General features: G+C 42.9%; 1 protein-coding gene across 3 annotated transcripts in view; it reads right to left on the bottom strand.

Annotated features, from left to right (window-relative positions):
- The window catches only part of AFF4 (AF4/FMR2 family member 4), a 106924-nt gene that overhangs the window by 23956 nt on the left and 59796 nt on the right, over positions 1 to 23172 (bottom strand). For 2 of the 3 annotated variants that reach the window (XM_029051767.2, XM_029051768.2), the window contains 10 exons: positions 21380 to 22189; positions 19871 to 19915; positions 14438 to 14524; positions 9047 to 9083; positions 8144 to 8192; positions 4888 to 4908; positions 4711 to 4765; positions 3630 to 3667; positions 3090 to 3252; positions 1231 to 2148 (listed from right to left, as the gene is read on the bottom strand). In XM_029051767.2, coding sequence (XP_028907600.1) covers positions 1231 to 2148; positions 3090 to 3252; positions 3630 to 3667; positions 4711 to 4765; positions 4888 to 4908; positions 8144 to 8192; positions 9047 to 9083; positions 14438 to 14524; positions 19871 to 19915; positions 21380 to 22189 — 2223 coding nt within the window. Of the gene's footprint in view, positions 1 to 1230; positions 2149 to 3089; positions 3253 to 3629; positions 3668 to 4710; positions 4766 to 4887; positions 4909 to 8143; positions 8193 to 8552; positions 8555 to 9046; positions 9084 to 14437; positions 14525 to 19870; positions 19916 to 21379; positions 22190 to 23172 lie in introns of those variants that run through there. The other variant, XM_029051770.1, reaches the window with a different exon arrangement.

The raw sequence follows: 23172 nt of genomic DNA, 5'->3' as shown, positions 1-23172 counted from the left end.
CCCAGGTGGCCAGAGATTTGGTCACGTTCTCTGAAGTGGTCAGCTGATCCGGCACATCTCAGCAGCAAAGAACGTGATCCTATTTGCTCTGGCCGTAGTGAGCATTTGGCCAAAGGAACACTTGGGAATCTGGCCCTGTCTGGCTAAGTTCTGCAGAGGTCAAAAGTCCTGAGGCCCCAGTCTGCTCCAAGTTGAGCCTGGTACTTCAGAGCCCTGAGATGGTGGGACACGCCCAGGTGCCAAGCTCCACGGGACCTGAATCTGGGGGCCTGGGCAAGCCAGAACCGGCAGTGAACTCAGGGAAGCTCAGGCTGGGCTTCCACAGCCACCTGACCTCCTGGTGCCTGCCTGCTACATCAACTATGAAAGAGAGCTCTTGAAGATAGAAAACTGACGCAAATTACCATCCTTCCCACCTTCTTCCTTAGGTACTTCACCTACCTAGTCCCTGCAGGTTGCTCAGGAGTAGTTTCTAAACTCACTGGTTGTTTCCCCCTCGCTCTCCGGCTTTAAGAGCATTTCTGCTCAGGCAAATCTGAAGCAGATATATTTTTTTCTTTACTCATCTCAAAATTATTTGCCCGTTTAAAAAAATGTGGGATAAATGAGTGGACTTTTGGGTTTCTAGCAAAACAAATTCCTTCAACCGAAAGGCAAGCTTCTCTACCTAAGGAGCAAACATGGTGACTATGAAAAGTACTGCCTCTTTCCATTTTCTTTTGGCTAAACTGCCTAAGGACTGTTTGGGGGTGAACTTGGTGTAGTTGGCTGCAGGCACTAAACTCTGTTCTCTTTGCTCAGGGATGTGGGAAGTGGAGGTGGGAGGAGGGAAACTGGGAGTGGCCGTGTAATGTGTGCAATTTAATCGATAACTGTCAGAGGGTGAAAATTTTGCAGGCCCATGAGAAAACAGGCCTGTAAAACCATCTATAAAATGGATTACCATCCTTCCTCCCCTGAGTTTAATTCCTTCATTTCAGGACAGGTCTAGACATTCATCTCACATGCTCCCCTGCTGTTTTACCCTTAGTCTGCGGTCCCGGCGGCAACTTGGGTGGAACAATTTTTCCAGCAAGTGAGCCTCATTTCTTCGGCCTCCGTTGGGCTCTGGGCCTATCCTCCTAAGGTTAGGCTGTTTAACACCCCTAGGCTTCACTCCTGGTTGCTACTGGGGCTGTCGCCAAACCTCTGCAGTGGTTTGAATTCTTAAAAAAAAAAAAAAAGGCAAACCTTATGTTTCCTCTTGCCCTTGTTAGAGACTTTGTCTGAGGCTTGTTTCTGTGGGTCTCTCGGGTGCTTTTCTGGCACAGTTTTCTTTTCCACCTTAGGTGGCTCAGTTTCTTTGTAAGGCTTCCCTGGTATTCTGGACAAGAGATTCAGGTCAATCTTCACAATGAGAGGATACCTGTCATCAGGCTCACTGAGTGGTGAAAGGAGTTCCTTCTCTTCCATAGGAGAGAACATTCTCTGCCGAAAAAAGCTGTCTTCCTCCTCCATGGAGGAGGGTTTAACAGGAGTCCTATTGCTCTCGGGATATTTAGGAGTTTGTGATGAAGGCGGGAGGCTCTCGCTTTCATCAGAATCAGAGGATGAGGTATCTGTTTCTATGATTTCCCGAGATTTCTGGGAAGATTTGCTTGTTGACTTGTATTTCTTTTTCTCCGTCGTGGGCCTAGGGGATGACTTGGGTTCCTTCTTTATGTTGGGCTTCCTGGAGCCTTTTGTGGCTGCCTTGTGCCTGTTTGAGGGCATGCTTGTGGCCATATCCAGGGGGGTTTCACTTTCTATTTTTAGTCCTCCCCTAGGTTCCTCAACAGCTGCTTTCTCTGCCTTTTTGGGCTGCTTCTTCCCCACAGTTCTTCTTTGGGTCGTGTTATCACTCTGGGCGGGAGACTTTTGTCTGCCGCGACTACCCTCGGATCCTTTTTGGACGGTTTTGGAATCTCGGCCGGGAGTGGAGGAGTTGGAATCCTTAGGCCCTGTCTGATCGACGTAGCCACTCCCAGGGCATTGCTCCCGACCCTCCTTCTTATAACCTTGTGAGGAGGGGATGTTGCTGTCCACAGAGGAAGCAGGTGACACTTTGTGTGGATTCACCTTATTCAACCAATTGTCCAGTTGCCATTTGTTGGTTGGGGGTGGCTCGGGCTGAAAAAGAAAAAGAAAGGAAGATTGATGAGTATGGTCCCCCTCCATTAACTTTTCCTCTTCTCCTTTGGGGTCCAAATCAAGACCGCCACACCAGGAAAGCATTAAAAAAAAAAATGAAAATTTCTAATGGAACATGTTGACAGCTTAGTAATAAATGAGGTACATTGCTGAGGTAACTCGGGATAACAAAACTGATTTCTGGCTCATACTATCACTTTGGGTAATTCGAACACCACATCCTTCTTGACCAGCCCTCTTCGACAGCAAGATCAGTTCACACACTAACATTCTGAATACACAAGATACTGTGACATAGAATTCGCAAGGCAGCCTCAGAAGCTTTTCCAGCAATGAACTCATTCACAATCTGAAGAAATTATCCCAGTGATGATCTAACTCGCCGAAAGGCCCTCTCGGAGGACTCGGTCTTATTTGGAGAAGCAACCAATCCTTTCCTGACACTCTCCTGAGGATTAAATACAGTGTGTGGTACACAAGCACTCACTCTTGAATCTTTTGGATAAAAGAGTAGAGGCCATTTCAACTTGAAGCTAATCAACTCTGGTGACACAGTATACACCAGGTGGGGTGGCTTTCTCCTGTTTTCATATCGCTGGGTGCCACAGGCTATGGCATCAGAAGTCGTCACTAAATGCGCTGTATTTCTAGTTGGTTTTGGTTTTTGCCACAACTTCTCTAGTACTTTGAGGCTATGTCATGACAATATACCAAAGGACGAGGAGGCAGAGGAACAGTCACCACCCAAATCTTCGAGATCTCCCTCCGTTCTCTTACGGATGCTCCTTTGCAAGGATGAGTAAGTTTCGCTGTGTTGGGTCCAAAGGCCCACTACATTTCCCCCCAGGTGGGGATCGATTCTTCGACTCCATCCCATTCATCGGAGATAGCATGACCAGGGTTTGTCATCTCAATCCTACCTCGGGAGACGCACTCTGGGATGGCTCGTTAGCCTCGCTGTCACTGGAACTACTCTCGCTTTCCGAGTCAGATCCGGAACTGCTTTCGGATCCACTATGGCTGCTCGAGTCATCCCTGGAATTATCTGCTCCTTCACTATTATGGTGTGACGGTTCAGAATTACTGAAAAAAAAAAAGCGGACAAAAAGACCAAACACACCCAAATTGAGAAATAAAATCTAAAATCTTTTCAGCCTGTCTTCACTGGCAGAGTTATGAGGATACTCTCTTTAAACAATGCCACACACTCCGAACGCTTCCAAGAACTGGGGACCATTTTTGAAAGGGATCATCCCCAAAGGCAAATTACACAAGACGTTGTTCGCAAATCTGTTGCAATTCTATGGGTTTGACATGTCAGTCGCAAAATCCTCTTTACTTCCTAGTGAACTAGAAATGTTTGCTGTGCTCACAAACGTGACGGTTCAATTACAAAGTACAACTAGGCACTGTATCACTACTTAGTTCACCTTGATGCCATCTCCCCAAATGATGCCTACCTTCCAGGGGTACTCCTTGGCACTGTTTTATCACAATCCTACAATTAAAGCACAATAAGGAAGACCGTGAGTGACATCGTTCTTTAAAAGAACACCTGGACTAACCCCCTAGACCACAACTGAATATCTTTCCATCTCTACAGTGTAAAACAATACATTTATTAACTGACATTCGAAGGGGAATTGGTTCTCAATGCCTCCAGACCCTGAGGTGAGAATCTGTATGACTACTACCATTTTGACTGGCCAAGAAAAAGGGTGTGAAGCACATCTTTCAAAGTTAATGCCATACTTTTTGCAAACTCTCTAGAAACACTGCCCTAAGTGACTACAAGAACTTCTCTTTGGTGGACTGAAAAAACTTCCTAAAAAGTGTTCTCCCAGTCCAAGAAGAAAGCAACTGAAGCATTAGATCGTGAATCTAATGGCTCACGATCTAGTGACTGCAACCACAGGTTTACAATGGTACGTGTTAGGCTTAAACGAAAACTTCAGAAAATTCCACAACAGTAGAATTAAGGTAAAAGTTAAGATTCCGTTCTGTCAGTGGGAGACTCAAATGTACTCTCTAACTGCTTGGAAAACCAGGTTCTCACAGAATCGTTAAGTGTATTCACTTTCTCAAAGAATAAGAGCAGGTTTCAATTTATGGGCCTCAACTGTTGGAAAAGCAGATTCTCAGGATATAATCCCCATTTATTCCCTTTCCCAGAGAATAAAAAGAGTAGGTCCTTCAATTTCTGGACCTCAAAGGAGGGATCAAAAAAATCTCTTTCAGACAACTCCTCCTTGTGACTTACAGTCTTGTTTATGCTTCCTTAGAACATTCTGATCCATGTTATGCTTTGAGGAAAAGCCAATTTAGGAACTGGTACACAGTGAGAATGGGTGTGTAAAAGCAAGCAGGAAACCAGAACTTCCCCCGGAGTCAGACTACACATAAAACAAGAAGCTGTTTTGAATAATAGAAATGGTACTTTACTATCTTAACCTACACTAGTGAAAATCCACTAAGCCTGTAACTAAGGGATAAAATTTGTTAATGAAGTTGCATTTGGAAGTTTAAACCTTGATTACATACCTGTTCCCCATCACTGTCTTCACTGCTGCTGAGTTTTAAGTCATCTTTTAACATACTAGAGCAAGAGGACAGACGTGTCAAAAAGATTTTATGGAAAAATACAATAGTGAGCCAGAATTTAATTTTTTAATAATTTTTATAACAAAATACTTAGAAGTAAAGTAAAAATAATCTTACTCTGTCTGGTTTGATTCACATCTAGAGAAAAAAAATTACGAAAGAACAAAAGTAAGTATCTGTTTACAAGAAAGTTTACAACTATTCAGTTTAATAGTCAAAAGGTAAATAGTTATCATTCTCATGTACCTTAATAAAGAATAAAGACCATCTCTCAGAAATCCTCTAAATTATTCTGATGAATCAAGGGCACTTAATTCTTGACTAAATAAAAACAATTCTCTATTTGGAACCACTGAGAACAAATTTAAATTGCAAGACATAAAATCCACAGAGATAAACAAAGAAGTCAAGGGGAAAATTATGGAAAGAGGAGTCACAAACTGGTTTTATTCCTTATTATTCACCTAAGTTTGCTCAGCTATTTGCACCTAGGCCTTGGTAAAAATTCCTACCACTGTTCCAATTCCTTTGGCACCCTCTTTGAAGTACAATGGTCTCCAACAAGAAACAGCATGGACTCATGGATAGATCACAGGCCCAAGGGTCAGAAGGACCTGGGTTCTAATCCCGGCTCTGCCACCTCTCTGCTGTGTGACCTGTGTGACTTCACTTCTCTGCGTCTCATTCCCTCATAATTGTTATGGTACTTGTTAAGCATTTACTATGTGCCAAGCACTTTTCTAAGCACTGGGGCAGATACAAGGTAATCAGGTTGTCCCACGTGGGGCTCTCAGTCTTAATCCCCATTTTACAGATGCAGTAATTGAGGCACAGAGAAGTGAAGTAACTTGCCCAAGGTCACACAGCAGACACGCGGCGGAGTTGGGATTAGAACCCACGTCCTCTGACTCCCAAGCCCATGCTCTTGCCACTAAGCCACGCTGCTTCTCATCTGTAATATGGGGATTAAGACTGTGGGACTGTGCCCAAGCTGGTTAGCTTGTATCTACCCCGGTGCATAGAGTAAGTGTGTCACAAGCACTTAAAAAAAACAACAAAGTAGTAGAACCTGATGCAAAGGAGTCTGGGATGCAGTGGAAATCAACAATTTATAAAAGAAAAGCTTAGACAATCCCCTTCCTTCATAAAAAAATGCAGAAAGAACTAAATACTGTAACTGGAAATTTTAACTGAAAAAGAAAAAATTAAACACTGGTCAACTCTGACTTAAAATCATACACTCCTGGAACTCAAAAAAATAAAAACTGGTATCACGAAGTCATTTCAGGTCACTTGCTGAACACTGTTTTCACTAGATGAGAAGAGAAGCAGTGTGGCCTAGAGGAGAAAGTAGGGACCTCGGAGTAAAAAGGACCTGGGCTCTTGTCCCAGCTGTGCCACTCTGCTGTGTGACTATGGGCAAGTCACTTCACTTCCCTGTGACTCAGTTACCTCCTCTGTAAAATGGGGATTAAGCCTGTGAGTCCCATGTGGGCTTTGGACAGTGTCCAACCTGATAACCTTGTATATAGCCCAGCACTTAGAACAGTGCCTTGCATATAGTAAATGTTCAACAAATACCATTTAAAAAAAAAAAACAGTCCTCTACAAGTTTAGGGTGGGTGGGGGGAGGTGGAAGAAAGGAAATTTGAGTGGAAGAGGGGGATGCAGATTATCCATTCCCTATTTGGGAAGCCACCTCGACACTGAGGCATTTGTCTGTAGCTAGACAAACCCCAGTATGCACTTAATAATAATAATAATAATTATAATAGTAATAATGGTACTTTTTAAGCGCTATATGCCAAGCTCTGTTGGAAAGATACAAGATAATCAGGTTGGACACAGTCCCACATGGGACTCATATTCTTAATCCCCATTTCACAGATGTGGTCATTGAAGCCCAGAGAACTGAAATGACTTGCTCAAGGTCACAAAGCAGGCATGTGGTAGAGCCAGGATTATAATCCAGGGCCTTCTGACTCCCAGGCCCAATCTCTGTACACTTGAATATTTTACCTGAATTCAAAGCCCAGCCACAGAAAATAAATGCAATATTGTCTCTGCCTGGCCATCAACCAAATGAAATGAATCATTGTGGCAGAAAACACAAAAAAAGTATTTTGACTAAATCATAGTTTTTGAAGTCTTACAGAGGAATCTGAAAGCATAAAACCAAAATTTCGCCCTCATCTTGAAGAAAAGAGCAGATGTCTTAACTTTCCCTTATACTGTATGCTTAATCTCATTTAAAACAAATACGCTTTCTGCAAAACCCATGAATTTTTTTAAAAAACAAGTATTAGGCAACTGACAGGTAAGCATTACTGAGACACTACCAAATTGGGATTTACCACAGTGTGGTAAAAATGAATGGAGCCATCAATTTGTTATACTTGGAAGACTTTAAACTCTGAAAGAACTGAACTCTTCTGATTTGTTACAAATAATATATGAAGCATCTCCTGCTACAATGTATGTTCTCACTATAAAGTCAAATGACTTACTATCAGCATTTTCACCAATTTGTTAAAATGTGAGGACAAGATCTAAGCTGGTCTAAAATAACTCCCGGCACCCCAAAATCTATGCGTGCAACGATTAAATTAACTTCTTTGCCAGGAAAGTCACTATTATCAGAACTTAAGGAGCTGGTTTCCCATTACTCCTCAGTTCAGCTGAATTTAATAATCCTTGTTAATCACTGGAGAGTAGAAATTTTAAAAAGTTCCTGAGAGTTTAACTACTGCAGCAGTGTGGCTAAGTGGAAAGAGCATGGGCTTGGGAGTCAGAGGTCATGGGTTCAAATCCCCGTTCAGCCGCTTGCCAGCTGTATGACTGTGGGCAAGTCACTTCACTTCTCTGTGCCTCAGTTACCTCATCTGTAAAATGGGGATGAAGACTGTGAGCCCCACGTGGGACAACCTGATCATCTTGTATCCTCCCCAGTGCTTAGAACAGTGCTTTGCACATAGTAAGCGCTTAAAAATGCCATAATTAATTAACTACTCTGGGCTGATAATTTTTAGTTAAGGGAATTTGTACCCCGATCCTCTCCCCCACCTCCATCCACATACAACCCTACACAAAAAAAAAACCACAAACCAAACCCAGCTAGATCATAGATTCGGTTTAGGTTTCATCTTTTTAATTAGACTGGCCTATTTTATACATAGCATGTGAACAAGTTGGCCCCAAAAAACTGAAACACACAGATTCCTAAATGAAAAATATATATACACATATACATACATATGCATATGTATGTATATATATATGTATATATATATATATATATCTCCAGATCACACACAGATCATAATTATGTTGTATCCAAAGAAAATATGAAATTAAAGTTACTTGATTCACTTACGATTTGGCCTGGTGACCATTTGATGTTTTAGATGGAGGATTGTATCTTTCTGGAATGATAAAAGAAGTCAATAGAATTATAAAAGTTAAAATAACCAAACTCAGATTAAGTTTAATGAGAGAAAAGAATGACCACTCATAACTAATCTGCAGCCTAAAGGTAGGTGGGAGTCAGGGGCTAGGTCACTGCACGTAAATGAGGACATGCAAATCCTGTTTTACTGACACTGCAATTCCTGGGAGAGGCTCAGAATGCTGAGTTGGGAGAGTTAAGTGAGATTAGTTGTCAGTATTTAAACTGGAATCTTTTTGCTCCAACTAGTCTCTGAACGCTATTGAAGACTGAGGAGGATAAAATCTGATACTAGGAGAATAAAAGTCTCTCCCTGAGACAAACACACAATTTCCACTTCTCAAATCTGCCATGGGTGTAAAGTGTTTTTTTTTTTAATTTATTGCCTAAAAGGTTGTTATTGCTCTTGGCAAAGGACACAGTTGCTTGTCAGACTATTCTCCCAGGCAAGGCCTTGACATTCACACACCAATCCCTGATTGGCCCTAGGCACTCAATGGAATAAATGGGGGAAGGGAAAATCACGTTTATGCTTGTGAGATTGACATGGGCTTCCTGCGGGAGCTTTTCACTACACAACACAAGCATTTCCCCAAATTACCACCTATGTGTAATGTGAACAAAACTCAATAGTCTGTGTGTCATAATATGTAAGAATCTTTTTGGCCAAAATGTGACTGTGATCACTCCTGATTCTACCCCGCCACCTCCACATCAGTTCATAAGACCATTATTTCTATGGAATGTGAGTTATGGAACCACAGTGATGAATTTGCATGGCAAATATTTTTAGACTTTGATTTGAAAAAACCAGGCACTAGAAATACTCACTTTGTTCTCCAGTACCAAAATTGGATTGCTGAGACTCCTGCAAATAGAGAATGCAAGAGTACATTAAAAGAGAGAAAGAGAGAGCGAGAGAGAGGTCCTCCAGGTGACTTGCTGAAAGGTTCATTCATTCACTCGTATTTACTGAGCGCTTACTGTGTGCAGAACACTTCTGTTAGGCAGGATCCAAGGATTACTTCTGAACCTTGAATCTCCTGAAGGCGTGTTCACCCAGATAATCCCTTTGATAGCTGCTCCCAGAAAGGTGCCTGCAACCCTCAGGCCTGCTGGCCAAGAGGAAGAGGAACTCTGTCCTAGGTGGAATCGAGCTCCACCCCTCCCCAGGACTCCTAGCCAGGAGAGCCCCTCTGCTTTGCAGGGTGCTCCTCCTCTTGAAGACAGACAAAACTTGCAGGGTGCTCCTCCTAAAACCTGGGCACACTTGGGTATTAGGAGACAACTGAGAAAGGAAAGAGGGGTCTTGGTGAAGGTCCCTGGGAATCCCTCCTGGCTCCCCATGCTCCCCTACCAAGAGGCCCCGCCTTTTCAAGGCTCTCAGCTGGGGGGCATTTAGAGACAGATACTATAAGTGCTCAGGGGGCATGCCCTTTTACTCACCTTCAGGGAAAACAAAAGAGCACAGCTGAGAATACCCCACTGTTTATCTAGAGCAATTACAATCAGTATGCAATGATGGGTTTTCTCCATGGTGAATACAAACTACCAAAGAGCACTGACTTCATTTTCCACTGACCATAATATTATTAGTTCGGCTCATGTTTTAACTCACTCAGAGATGGTGGATGGCTTCTGTTTGGAATTCTGCATTATCCAAGACTTTTTTAATGAAAGAGAATACTAGGAACAGTAGGTTTGTGAAAATAACAGCATCTAATAGGTTAAAAAAATTCCTTTGTAGGCTGCAGAATAAAGACTTTTTCTGAGGCCCTAGAGAACAGATCATTTGCTTTTTTAAGACTTAGATAAAAAGTCTCGCTGAAAACTATGAGTCCCATTTAGCCCTAAGAATTTAAGGAGAAAGAATAAAGTTGAGTCATGGATATATTTCAAATAGTGAATCACAAAACTGCCCTCAACTAATCACATATAATTTATTTTGCTAGAAATGGAATGCTAGGTTAACAGCAAAGAACAGTAAATGGTACCATGTCCAGCTGTCCACATGTTATAAAACTTCTTTTTACTTGCCCATTTCCCCAGTGTCACTAGCTGCATAGGAAATCTACTGGAATGAATTTTCACAGCAACCTACCTCACCTTAATCAAAAACATTTCTCCAGTTGAAAAATAAATCTTAGATGATAAACTAGCAGTTTCAATCTCAGTCTGGAAACATCAGTTTCTGAACACATGAACAGTCCTCCAACCTGAAATTTTGATTAGGGAGGAGACAACAGGCCCAGTGTTCATTCAGATGGTATTCCTGACGTTATTAGGATTAAATCTGTCAGTTGATTTTCTTTCCCTCGCTTCTTTAGTATAATGAATTGGGGGCATAAAGAAATGCACATCTCCAAGATCCTTTGCTTGGCTTACAGCTTTCTAAAGCCAATTTTCTCTTGGAAACACCAGAGGACCAAAAGGAAATGTGCTTGCTTCTACATACTGTATACTAGGCCTCACAAAAGCAGGATGTTGTGTTTAGAAAGGCAAATCCAGCCTTTCAAGAAAACTGTAAATTCTCAGGTTTGAAGACTTAACTGTGGCCCACAAAAGTAGACCATGTTTCCCCAAATGACACAGTGCTATGATGCTGCTGTTTCTCTGCAATAATAATCTGATTTTTATAATTACTTTTTTCTAAACTAGGCAGCTGCAGAGTATAACCAGTTGAAAGTTCAGCTTCATCTATATTGGAAATGCAAATGCAACTCAGTTTGCTAGAAGAGACATTAGAACAGAGTAACCCATTAATTATTATGCTTTTTCTCCCGCTGAGCTGATATTAGAGAGCAAGAGTCCCACAAGCCCTGCTTGATTAAATGCAGAACTACTAAAAACAATGCAATTTTAACCTCATTGCTTCAAGCCTGACAAAGTCCTGGCTCATTAATGTTTTAGGATTGTTTACAAACATTCCTGCCAAAAATGTTCGGGATGTGGTAGAAGAAATTATTGGTAGATGCTTCGCATTTTTAGTATGCATCTGACAAGCTCCATTTATGATGCCACAGTCATGGAGTTAAAGAAACTGCAATTTTGATTAGTGTAAAGACATCATTCCTAGTGTTCAGATGGTATTCCTGCATGTTATTATGATTAAACTTGTCAGCTGATTTTCTTTCCCTTGCTTCTTTAGTATAATGAGAAGGAAACTACCAACCTTTCACATAATTACCTGCCTAAGCCTTCACATAATCTTTCTCCAAAATCATATTTCAATGCTTTCTTCCTACCACCTATCAGCCTTCATCTTTCACTATTTGACCCTTGGTGAAAGACAAGCAAGTCAGTCCCTTAGGAAGCCCATTAATCACAAGCAGGTAATAGACCAAAGGGAAAAAAAAAACTTGTAAAGAAACCCAGACTCCCATGTCAAGCATCTGGGAGTGATTATAAACTAGTGGAAAGATTATTTAACTTTAACGGCTCCTTAAAACAAAAAAGAGGTGGTTGAAGTTGCATTGCATCATTAGCCCCAAATTACTTAGCAAACGAGTTTGGATATAGATAATAAAGATCTTCATTCAGGCTTATGGATTCTAAACAAGGTAACATCAATCCCAGAAGTAATTTTCCTTTCGGAACAAAAAAGTGCTGGAAAAAAATGCAAAATTAGAGCACAGCAGGAGCAGCGTGGCCTAGGGGAAAGAGCATATGCTTGGGAGCCAGAGGACCTGAGTTCTAATCCCAGGTTCCACCACGTGTCTGCTGTGTGACCTAGGGCAAGTCACTTAACTTCTCTGTGCTTGAGTTATGTTATCTATAAAATGGGGACTAACACTGTGAGCCCCCATGTGAGACAGGGGCTGAGTCCAACTCAATTTGCTTATATCTACCCCAGCGGTTAATATAGTTCTATTTATCTATTTTGATGCTACTGATGCCTGTCTATTTATTTTGTTTTGTTGTCTGTCTCCCCCTTCTAGATTGTGAGTCCGTTGTTGGGTAGAGATTTTCTCAGTCTGTTGTCAGACTGTACTTTTCAAGCACTTAGTAGAGTGCTCTGCACCCAGTAAGCGCTTAATAAATACAAGTGAATGAATGAATACAGTGCCTGGTACATAGTAAGCGCCTAACAAATACAATTATTGTTAATTATTATGATTATTATTAGCATATTCTAGTTGCACTTTTCCAACCATCATGCCTTCTCTTTGCCACATGCAAGTTAAAGAAGAATTGAGCTTTCAAAATGGAACAGAAATTATGACATAAGAATGGTTAGTGTCTAACTCCTCTTGACTGCAGTTGAGCAGCATAAGCAACTGTTCAGTTGCCTGATCAGGACCATAGTCATTTGTAAATTTCCTCTGCGACAAACACAAAAATACTTATTTTCCAATTTGGTGATCCCAATTAGGTCGGGTGACCTATATGACTGATTTTACATGGACATATGTGATACTTAGGTAATATGTGACCATCACCATACAAAGGAGCTTTTGCTGTCAAAGAATTAGCCATTTAATGCTAAGAATTTGGACTGTCCAGTTATGTTTAAATCAATCCGTTAAATTGTTAAGGGTGGTGAACTTGGGGAAGGAGGGAAAGGAGAAGAGTCACAATTTTGTGATTCGTTTCTAAATACTTGGAGACTGTCTGTGAGAGGTTGCACCGGGGGTGAGGAATGGGAGGAGAGGGGGATCTAACAGAGCTCCGGAGAACTTTCCAATTCTAAAAAATAAACTGAGGTAAAAAAAGAGAACTATGTTTTCTGAAATGGATAGACTTTATTCCTTCAGGGTTAATAACTGTGGTACTTGTTAAGCGCTTACTACGTCCCAAGCACTGTTCTAAGCGCTGGAGTAGATAAAAGATAATCAGGTCCCACATGGGGTGAGCCTAAGTAGGAGCGAGAACAGGTACTGAATCCCCACTTTGCAGATGAGGGATCTGAGGACAGAACTGAAATGACTTGCCCAAGGTCACACAGCAGATAAGTGGCAGAGTCAGAATCAGAACTCAGGACCTCTGACTCCCAGGCCCATGCTCTTTCCAGTAGAACATGCTGCTTGACTGCTTCAGGTCACCTGAAGTAGATTAAGTAAACTATTCAAGTGCAGGGGAAAATGGAAGGGATGGAAACTGCCCCTCAATTCATCAGACTGGACTCAGTCGAGAGGAGGAAATACGATTGTATTCCATATGAGGCTAACCATTGTCAGGAAAGGGGCAGAAAGCCAAAATGGTCAGCCAAGGGATTACACAGGACGCTTTAATCCACAATTAGGATGAGCGAGAAATAAAAACAGGAGAATCTGAAAGGAAACACCAAGCACTTCTTGCCAGAAGTATACCAAAGAAACCGGAGATTTTTTCAACGCTTCAAAATATCTAACATCCCAGAGGCTACTCTAAACTCAAGTAGGAAGCACAAGTCCCGTCCTCCCCTCCCTCTTCAAATCCAATAGACAGTTACTCTCCCCTCTTCGAAGCCTTATCGAAGGTACATCTCCTAAAAGAGGCCTTCCCTAACTAAGCCGTCCTTTCCCCTTCTCCCTCTCCCTTCTGCATCACCTTGACTTGCTCTCTTCATTCATCTCCTGCTCCCAGCTCCACGACACTTATGTACAGATCTGTAATTTATTTGTCTGTCTCCGCCTCTAGACTCTAAGCTTATTGGGGGCAGGGAATGTGTCTGTTACAATGTACTCTCCCAAGCGTTGAGTACAGTCCTCCGTACACAGTTAGCGCTCAATATGTTCGACTGACTAACTCCCTGCTGGGGTGGCGGCAGCCGCTCGGCTCCCACGGAGCTGCCTTCTTGTCAGTGAGACCGGAACAGACGAGAGCCGAGAGAGAAGCAGGGCAGCAGCCACTGGAGAAGTTGAGAAGAGAAACTGCTCCTGCTGCTGCCAAGCGGGTCCCTGAAGTGCCCAGTTCTGCCAACCCACTGCAAGAAGTAGTTCACTAACCCCGCAAAGATCCACACTCCCGGGAGTTGGCAGGGCCGTTTGGAACTAAAGCAGCTTCTCCTCTCACCTGCTCTGGTTCCCAACTGGTTGCTTTCTCAGCTGGGGCTTCAGGAAGTATTCCTGCTCTTCTAGCTTTAGGGAGTATTATGTGAGGGAGTGGCACTTTGGGAAAAAACTACCAGGGTCTTATTTTTCAGAAAGATTGAAACCCCTGATCAAAAGCAGGTGGGGAGGGGGCGGGGAAGTCACGGAATTGTGGGGGACTACAGAGAAATAAATCATCGTGTTTACTCACCTTGGTTGGAAAAGGAAATTTGGAAGGCTCTGTTTTGCATGGCGTATGAATGGCTGTTAGAGGGGGTGGCCATGAGTGAGTCATCTCCTGAAAGGCAATGATTTCAAGTTAGTTTACTCCTAGGGTTGAGAACATCCAAGTACTGGGAGTGAGTCTACTGCATTTGTACCGGAATTTCATAACCATCCTGAAATTACATTTTAAGGCCCCAATAAAAAGCAAGCTCCACTGTAATTTAAAAATGTAGGCATCCCATCATCAATTTTCTGGGATAGCTTAGAGAAGTCAATTGAAATGTTAGCAGGTTGGTTATTTTCTCTTTGGAGTTCTTAAGTTACAAATGTTCCGAGTTATAAATAAGTGGAATTTCCTTTTCGGTCAGAACAGAGGAGACAGTCAGCACAAATTAGATAAGAACTTTTTCGGAACTACTTTTTCAGGCCAGTTAAGCTCAAAAAGAGTTGTCCCCACTACCAGTTTATCGAGATGATTTTTGGTACAAATAAAATGGTTTCTCGAAACACTGACAAAAGAAAAAATGTGACAACTGAAATAAAAAAAGACTGTTAAAATAGTTGCTGACAAGAAAACAGAAACATGACAAGCCAGTGCCCCTCCGGGAGAATTCATTCATTCATTCATTCAATCAATCGTACTTATTAAGCGCTTACTGCGTACACAGAATAACTCCTATGTGCCAGTTGAGGGCACATCTTCTCCAAGAGGCCTTCCCAGACTAAGCCCCATCTTCCCTCATCTCCCACTCCCTTCTGTGTCGCCCTAAGCACTTGGGAAAGTAAAAATAAACAATAAACAGTGATATGCCCTGCTCACAACGAGTTCACAGTCTAGCGGGGGGGAGAGAGGCATCGATACAAATAAATAAAATCATACATATATATGTACTTGGGGCTGGGGAGAGAGCAAACGGAGCAAGTCAAGGTGACAAGGAAGGGAGTGGGAGATGAGGAAAGGTGGGGCTTAGTCTGGGAAGGACTCTTGGAGGAGATGTGCCCTCAATAGGCACATAGGAGTTATGAAATCCTTCCTAGTAAGGTTTCCAAAGGAACATGCCAGTAAGGTAGTGGAATTCTGATCTCCAGTGGCCTTTAAAAGCAAGCCAAATTCCCCATCTTGTTCCAGCCGACATAAATATGGAACAGGATGAATGCAGGGGAATGGGCTAGGTGAATCCTTTCTAGCCCTATGAATCTATGGAAAAAAACGTGCCTCCCAAAACAACTATTAAGTAATTACCCTATTCATCAATCAATAGAATTTATTAAGTACCTACGGTGCTCAGACAATGATATTAAGGGGTAGGGATCTTACATGATAGCATGAAAAACAGGAATATAAAATGCATTTCAAGTAGGAGGACATAACAGAGTGTAAAGATATGTACTTAAGGGTTAGGAGGGGTTTTGAATACTTGAGTGCTTAGGTAGTCTAGAAGTACAGAAATGGCAGCTGAAGGTCACAAGGTGGGGATACCAAATGGGCTGATGAGAAATCAATCAGGAAAGGCCTCTTGGAGGAGATGTGACTTCGGAAAGGTTCTGAAGAAGGGGGAGAGCAGTGGATGTGACAGGTGAGGGAGTTCCAGGTGAGAATGAGGGTATGAGCGTGAGTTGGTGGTGAAGAGATGAGAACAAGGTGGAAAAGTATCAATGAATCAATGGTACTTATTGAGTGCTTTCTGTGAACAACTTACTGTACTAACAGCTTGGGCGAGGACAATACAATAGAGTCGGTAGACACGAACTCTGCCCACAAGGAACCTAGTTTTTTAGTTTGAGAGTAACAAAGAGTGCAAGCAAGTGGATAACTGCCCAGGGTGGGCGGGGAGGGGGGAAGGGGAAGCGGGAGAGAGTTGGCGGAGTGACATAAAACCAATGATGAGAAGTTTTGAGGAGTGGGGAGATATGTGCCAAACAAAGTTTTAAAAAAATCATCTGGGCAACAGAATGCAATGTGGCTGGAGAGGGGAGAGGCTGGAAGCTGAAAGATCCGCCAAGGAGGCTAATGCAATCGTCAAGTTGGGATATGACAAGCGCCTGGAAAAGTCGGTGGTTATTTGCCTAGAGAGGAAGGGGTGGATTCTGGAAATGCTGTGGAAGGCAAATTGAGGGGACTTGGCAGCAGAATGAATATGAGGGCTGAAAAGGAGAGGGAGTTAATAATAATAATAATGTTGGTATTTGTTAAGCGCTTACTATGTGTCAAGCACTGTTCTAAGCACTGGGGTAGAAACAAGGGAATCAGGTTGTCCTACATGGGGCTCACAGTCTTAATCCCCATTTTACAGATGAAGTAACTGAGGCACAGATAAGTTAAGTGGCTTGCCCGAAGTCACGCAGCAGACAAGTGGCAGAGCTGAGAATCGAAACCATGACCTCTGACTCCCAAGCCCTTGCTCTTTCCACTAAGCCACACTGAATAATGGGTGACTACAGACTGGAGAGATGGAGAGGAGGGCAATGATGACAACTGTGGCAGGAAAGGTAAGAGAAAGGGACAATGTGGGAGGGCAACTGAATTCGGTTTGAGACACATTCAGTTTGAGGTGTTGGCAGGACATCTTCAGCAGAAGGAAATGCAAGACTACAGAGAAGGAGAGTGACCAGGGCTAACGAGGTTGGAGTCATCAGCATTGAGGTGGGCGTTAAAGCCATGGTAGCTCATACAGCTCTTGATGAGATAATGATACATCACTCTCTGTATGTTCTGTACCTGAATGGTAAGTGGAGCACGCAATCAAGAAAACCCTAACACCTAAAAGTCATGTTTGATATGCAGAGTTCCTCTGAATAAATCAACCGTTGGTATCTATTGAACGCTGTTTGCACACCACTGTACTAAGTCCATGGGAAAGTACAATAGAGTTGGCAGACAAGATCCTTGCCCCTAAGGAGGTTACGGGTTGCAGGGGAAGACAGACATTAAATTACAGAGAGGGGAAATACTACTGAAGATACAAGAAACAAAAACCAAAAGCATGTGCCTATTTAAGAAGGTGTCTAAACTCACAAGGAAGAGGACCAACCAAACCTCGTGGCCTTAAAGAATTTTTTGAGGGGGCTTTGGGTCAGAATGTGGTATAAACTCTCATAATATCCCAACTAGATTATTGTGTCAGCCTTCTCTCTGATCTCCCCACTCCAGTCTATTCTTCATTCCGCTAACTGCATCATCTTCCTACAGAAACGCTCTGGACATGTCACTCCCCTCCTTAAAAGCCTCCCCAGTGCTTGCCTATCAGCCTCCGCACGAAACAAAAACTCCTCACTCTGGGCTTCAAAGCTCTCCATCACCTTGCTCCCTCCTACCTCACCTCCCTTCTTTCTACTGTCCACCCTGTACGCTCAGCTCCTCTGCCATTCACCTCCTCACTGTCCCCCGTTCACGCCTATCCCGCCATCAACCCCTGGCCCATGTCCTACCACTGTCCTGGAATGTCCTCCATCCTCACCTCGGCCAAACTAACTCTCTTCCCCTCTTCAAAGCCCTACTGAAAGCTCACCTCCTCCAAGAGGCCTTCCCAGGTTGAGCCTCCTTTTTCCTCTGCTCCCCATCCACCCTCTGCTCGTCCCCCTTCCCCTCCTCTCAGCTGAACCCCCTTCCCCTCTGCTCCCCCTCCCCTCCTCACCCCACGCTCTGCTCCTTCCCCTTCCCCTCAGCACTGTGCTCATTTGTAGAGAAGCAGCGTGGCTCAGTGGAAAGAGCACGGGCTTTGGAGTCAGAGGTCATGGGTTCGAATCCCGGCTCCGCCACTTGTCAGCTGTGTGACTTTGGGCAAGTCACTTAACTTCTCGGTGCCTCAGTTCCCTCATCTGTAAAATGGGGATTAAGACTGTGAGCCCCACGTGGGACAACCTGATTCCCCTGTGTCTACCCCAGCGCTTAGAACAGTGCTCGGCACATAGTAAGCGCTTAACAAATACCAACATTATTATTATTATTATATATTATTTTTTACCCTATTTATGTTGTTAATGAGGTGTACATCCCCTTGATTCTATTTATCGTGATAATGTTGTCTTGTTTTAGTTTTGTTCTCTTTTGCTCTGCTGTCTGTCTCCCCCGATTATACTGTGAGCCCGGCACTGGGCAGGGATTGTCTCTAGCTGTTGCCGAATTGTACATTCTGAGCACTTAGTACAGTACTCTGCACATAATAAGCACTCAATAAATACTATTGAATGAATGAATGTCTTTCTGGGCCCTTGTACAGGCAAATGAGACTTTTTTAGTTTCCCCTTGTCCTAGCCTAAATTTCAGAAAGAATCATAGCTGCAACCATTTGTAGAAAGTTTTGGGAACTGCAAAAGTTAGATTCTTGGTATGTGGTCCCCACAGTATGGAGTCCTGGGCATTCTCTCGTCCCCCCTCCCTATCTTAATTACTATCGTTCAATCATATTTATTTATTTTAATGATATTTGTTAAGCACTCATTATGTCCCAGGCACTGTTCTAAGCACTGGGCTAGGTACAAGGTAATCAGGTTGGACACAGTCCCTTTGCCACATGGGGCTCTCACAGACCTAATCTCCATTGTACAGATGAGGTAAAGAAACAAAATGACTTGCCCAAGGTCACACAGCAGACAAGTGGAGGAACCAGGATTCTTGTGACTCCCAGGCCCATGGTCTAATCACTCAGACATGTTGCTTCTCTTCTGAGTGTTTACTGTGTGTAGATCACTGCACTAAGCATTTGAGAGAGTACAATGTTTATCGAAATTGGGGAAGTGAGCAAAGAGAGGAAAGTAGGCAGGACTGGCGTGGAAAGAGAAATATTTTTCCTCTGGTCATGACTCCTCAGAAGTCCATAAGTGGGTTGAGGAACAGGACAGTTACATCTAGCAATATCAGGAAGGTAGATTTAACTCTTGCCCAGCTGGGCTGGTTTGTCATACAGAGAAGCACAAAGTCAAAACGTGGAGTACTGAATGTGACTCCATAATCCACCAGAGAAAGAGATGGAATTCCTGTAAATCCATGAGGATTCTGATAAACTCTGATTGGTCTCGTGGGAGGGGGAACTGAGTGCATGCCTAGGACTCCATATTGTGGGGCCCCGCAAACCAAGAATCCAACTTTTACAGTTCCAAAATGTTGAAACTATGATTCTTTCTGAAATTTAGGGTAGGACAAGGGGAAACTGAAAAAGTCTCATTCCCTGTACAAGGACCCAGAAAGACATTCTGACCCAGAGCCCCCTCAAAAAAATCTTTGAGGCCACACTATTAATTCTAGGTGGATCATGGAAGGTGGCTCAGCTATCCTCAAAAGGATTCTTTAATGGGGTCACAGAGGCACTCTTAAGGAGCCAGAATACAATTTCTGGAATGTGCTCTAAGAATTCCAGTTTCCTCTGCCCTTGTGGAGTTCACACACACACACACACACAATGAAGAAAACAGTACTTACTTTGAGAATTTCATCCACACAGCTCACATCACCAGATACTGATGCCTAAAATAAAAGATTTCTAGTGAATTGTGCAAACCTACTGAATTATGCAAATAAACCCCAGAAAGCCATATATACATCAAAACACTACAGGAATTCAATTTAAAGGTATAGCTATTCAATTTAGAATTTGCTTTGAAGACACTATCATTTAGAGTGAAACAAACTTTATATTTAAAAGTTCACTGGCAAAACAGCAAGGCTTTATTTATACCAAAGCCCTGCGGAATGCTTTACTCCTGGTACTCATAAACAATACAAAACTGAAATGAAAAGGTTCTGATTTATTCTGAGGAGCTTTTTCCAGAATCTTTCTTTTCTTTAGCATGTCCTCAAAATTAAGTGCGATTTTTAAGTTCGTACTAACCAAAATGTCATAATACTCATTTTCCTGAGGGTAGACTGCTTCTCTCTCGACCTCAAGACTTTGTGGCCTCCTTTTATTCAAAGCCTCATAAAAATCACTTAATTCTCACATACTGGGTCTCGATGGTTTGAATCCTGAGGCCCATATCAAACATAAAAATTCAGTGTAAAATCCAAGCAGCTATAACTTAGTAAAAATCCTGAGACTTCATATTAGTTTTCAAGCACTGTACGCATAACTGAATAGTTGGTATTTTCTCAAATTTGCTCCTGAGGTGCTGTGAATTAAAAGCCACAGGCGATTCGACATTACATTGCTACTTATTGCTTAACTACCTAGAAGATAATTTTGATTATTTGATTTACACATTTACATTTTTTAAACCAACATTTACAATAATCGGACATTATCCCAATTAACAATAGATCAGAGAAAGTACACTATGTTAAAAGTGTGCATGGACCCAAAAGGGCTTAATGTCCACAAATGTGGACCCATGGAATCCGAGGTCATTATCATAAATCACAATCCACAGAGGAAAAAAGATGATGATTTCACTTTAAAAATCAAAGCATACCAAGCGTACATCACCGTTTCAGAACCGAACCTAAGCCCAAGAGAAGTCAGTGGCCCAGCTGAGTCACACTGTAACTAAATTCAACATTTCATCAACGATCCAGTCACTGGGAAGTTAGCAGACTGGGGCCCCCACAAAGTTGATTCAAAAGAAGTGGACAAGTTAGGAACAATCCCAAATTTCCCTTGGCCTTTCAGCAAGATGGCTGAATGCCTTCCAACCGAGGCCCAGTGCGACTTGATAACATTAATAATGATTAATGGTATTTGTTAAGCGCTTAGTGTGTGCCAGGCCACACAGTCCCTGTCCCAGGTGGGGCTCACAGTCTCAGTCCCCATTTCACAGATGAGGTAAGGGAGGCACAGAGAAGCGAAGTGACTTCCCCGAAGTCACCCACAGCAGGCGAGTGGCGGAGCCAGGCTCGAACCTATGGCCCTCTGACTCCCAGGACCGTGCTCTATCCACTATGCCACGCTGCTCGTGTATCACCCCCGTAGATTGGCAAGAAGGAGGGTGGACTTACATCTAATGGTTGAGAGGGAATTTTCAGTTTGGTTAGGTGTGCTTTGCTGCTAGGCTTCAGCTCACTCATGCTGTTGCTATGAGATTGGCTGCTGTAGTGCTCAGAGGATAGCTTTGGTTCCATGGACTCCTGTCCATCCATGGGCCTTACGTAAGCAGTGGGCTTCTGCAACATTGAGCTGGACTTTGACATCAACGAAGGAGGGAAAGATTGGTTAGAGTGCTGCCCGCTTGAAAATGAAGGAACCCGGGAGGGCGAGTCCCAGTTTGCCTCGGGGTCCCGAGGAGACTTGGCGCGCTGATGTTCCTTACTGTGATGATCATTCCCATGAGACCTGGAATGGCTGGAGCTTAATGAAGACACAGCAGGGGGTTTCCCAGGGCTGGAAGAACGCGATTTGGAGTGTTCCGCTCCGTGCTGAGTTTTTTTGCGGCCGCCGCCGCCGTAAGAGTCACGGTCATGCCTCTGGCCGCCGCCGCCGCCCCCGCCCCCGGTCCGTTGGCTACTGTGTCCACTCTGTAAACCGGAGGACCGTTTCTGGGACTGGGAAGAAGTGCTAGGTGCTGGCCCTACAGGAGTCCATTTGCTGCTCTGATGAGAGCTACTGTGTCTCTGTTCACCAAAGAAACTTGGGTTGGATTTTTCATCTGTTGCTGATGGCGCTGTTGACTTGGGGATCACGACCAGCTTCTGTAGAGATCGGTCTCCTCGAAAATCCTTCATTTCATCGTAGTTTCCAAGCACGCCCTGTTCATCGTAATTTCCGAGCATGCTCTGAATACGACTAGATAATTTGTCTTCCTTGCTGGTCTGTGCAGAGAGTAATAAAATGCTAAATCAGTAAAACACGAATAGAACACACAGTAGAGCCTTCTCCCCTGGTTTCCTAGCTAAATAATAAATGTGCTTGATTTTAACTCTGGCCTCATAGCAGGCAGAGGTAGCTCTAAGGAAATTCAGACCCTTATTGCTGTATTCAAAATCCACTTGAAGAGTTTCATAACAATATTTTTCCATGTGAATGACAAAACTTTTAAGGGTTTCACGAGGTAAGCGGATTGATGCAGTTTGTGCATTTTACATAACTGATGACAGTAGGGCAAAATATCTCATTACAGGATCACTTCACTACAATGGAATGTCTTCCTGTTAAGGTAAATCTCACTGGAACAGCAAAAGAAGGTTCTACTCTGGGAAAGCAGAAATTCAACTGAAGTCTCCCTGGGGGTATTAATCTATACTTAGTTAATAACTTTCCCTTGAAAATTTTTCTAAATCAACACATGGCATTCTGTCCCATTTACCTTGACTACTTTTAAGGAAAAGCATGAAGAAAAAGATTGTTTACATCTCAATCTTCATACTTAAAACTCTTGGGGTCAAACTTGTAAACGTTAATGTGAGCAAATTCAATCATGTGGCACCAGTTTTTTAAATTCACATAAAATTATTGGTAAGTTTGCTTTAGTGTCTTCAGGGCTCTAAGAGCTCTCTGACCACCATACTTGCACCCTAGATAACTGACCAAATAGATCTAGCAATTTAAATACAACAAAAAGCAAGTGTAAGTGGTTAATATTTAGGTTTCTGCAACAGTCTATCTTGACAAAAGATGTTTTTGGTCAGTGCACAGTTTGTTATGAGAAATCAATAAATACGAGGAAGAAAGGACTTCTGAATTGTAAAAGCACTAGAGCAGGGATGGAAACCTTTTTTTCACAAAAAGCAAAACAAAGTGAAAACCTTGAGCGGTTGGTGTACACAGAGCCACACAATGTGTGGAATCTCTATAT

Source organism: Ornithorhynchus anatinus, chromosome X1 (assembly GCF_004115215.2).
Source record: "Ornithorhynchus anatinus isolate Pmale09 chromosome X1, mOrnAna1.pri.v4, whole genome shotgun sequence".
In the NCBI taxonomy this organism is placed as follows: Eukaryota; Metazoa; Chordata; class Mammalia; order Monotremata; family Ornithorhynchidae; genus Ornithorhynchus; species Ornithorhynchus anatinus.
The sequence above is the reverse complement of the archived record's forward strand: the minus strand, read 5'-3'. Positions and strand labels throughout refer to the sequence as shown.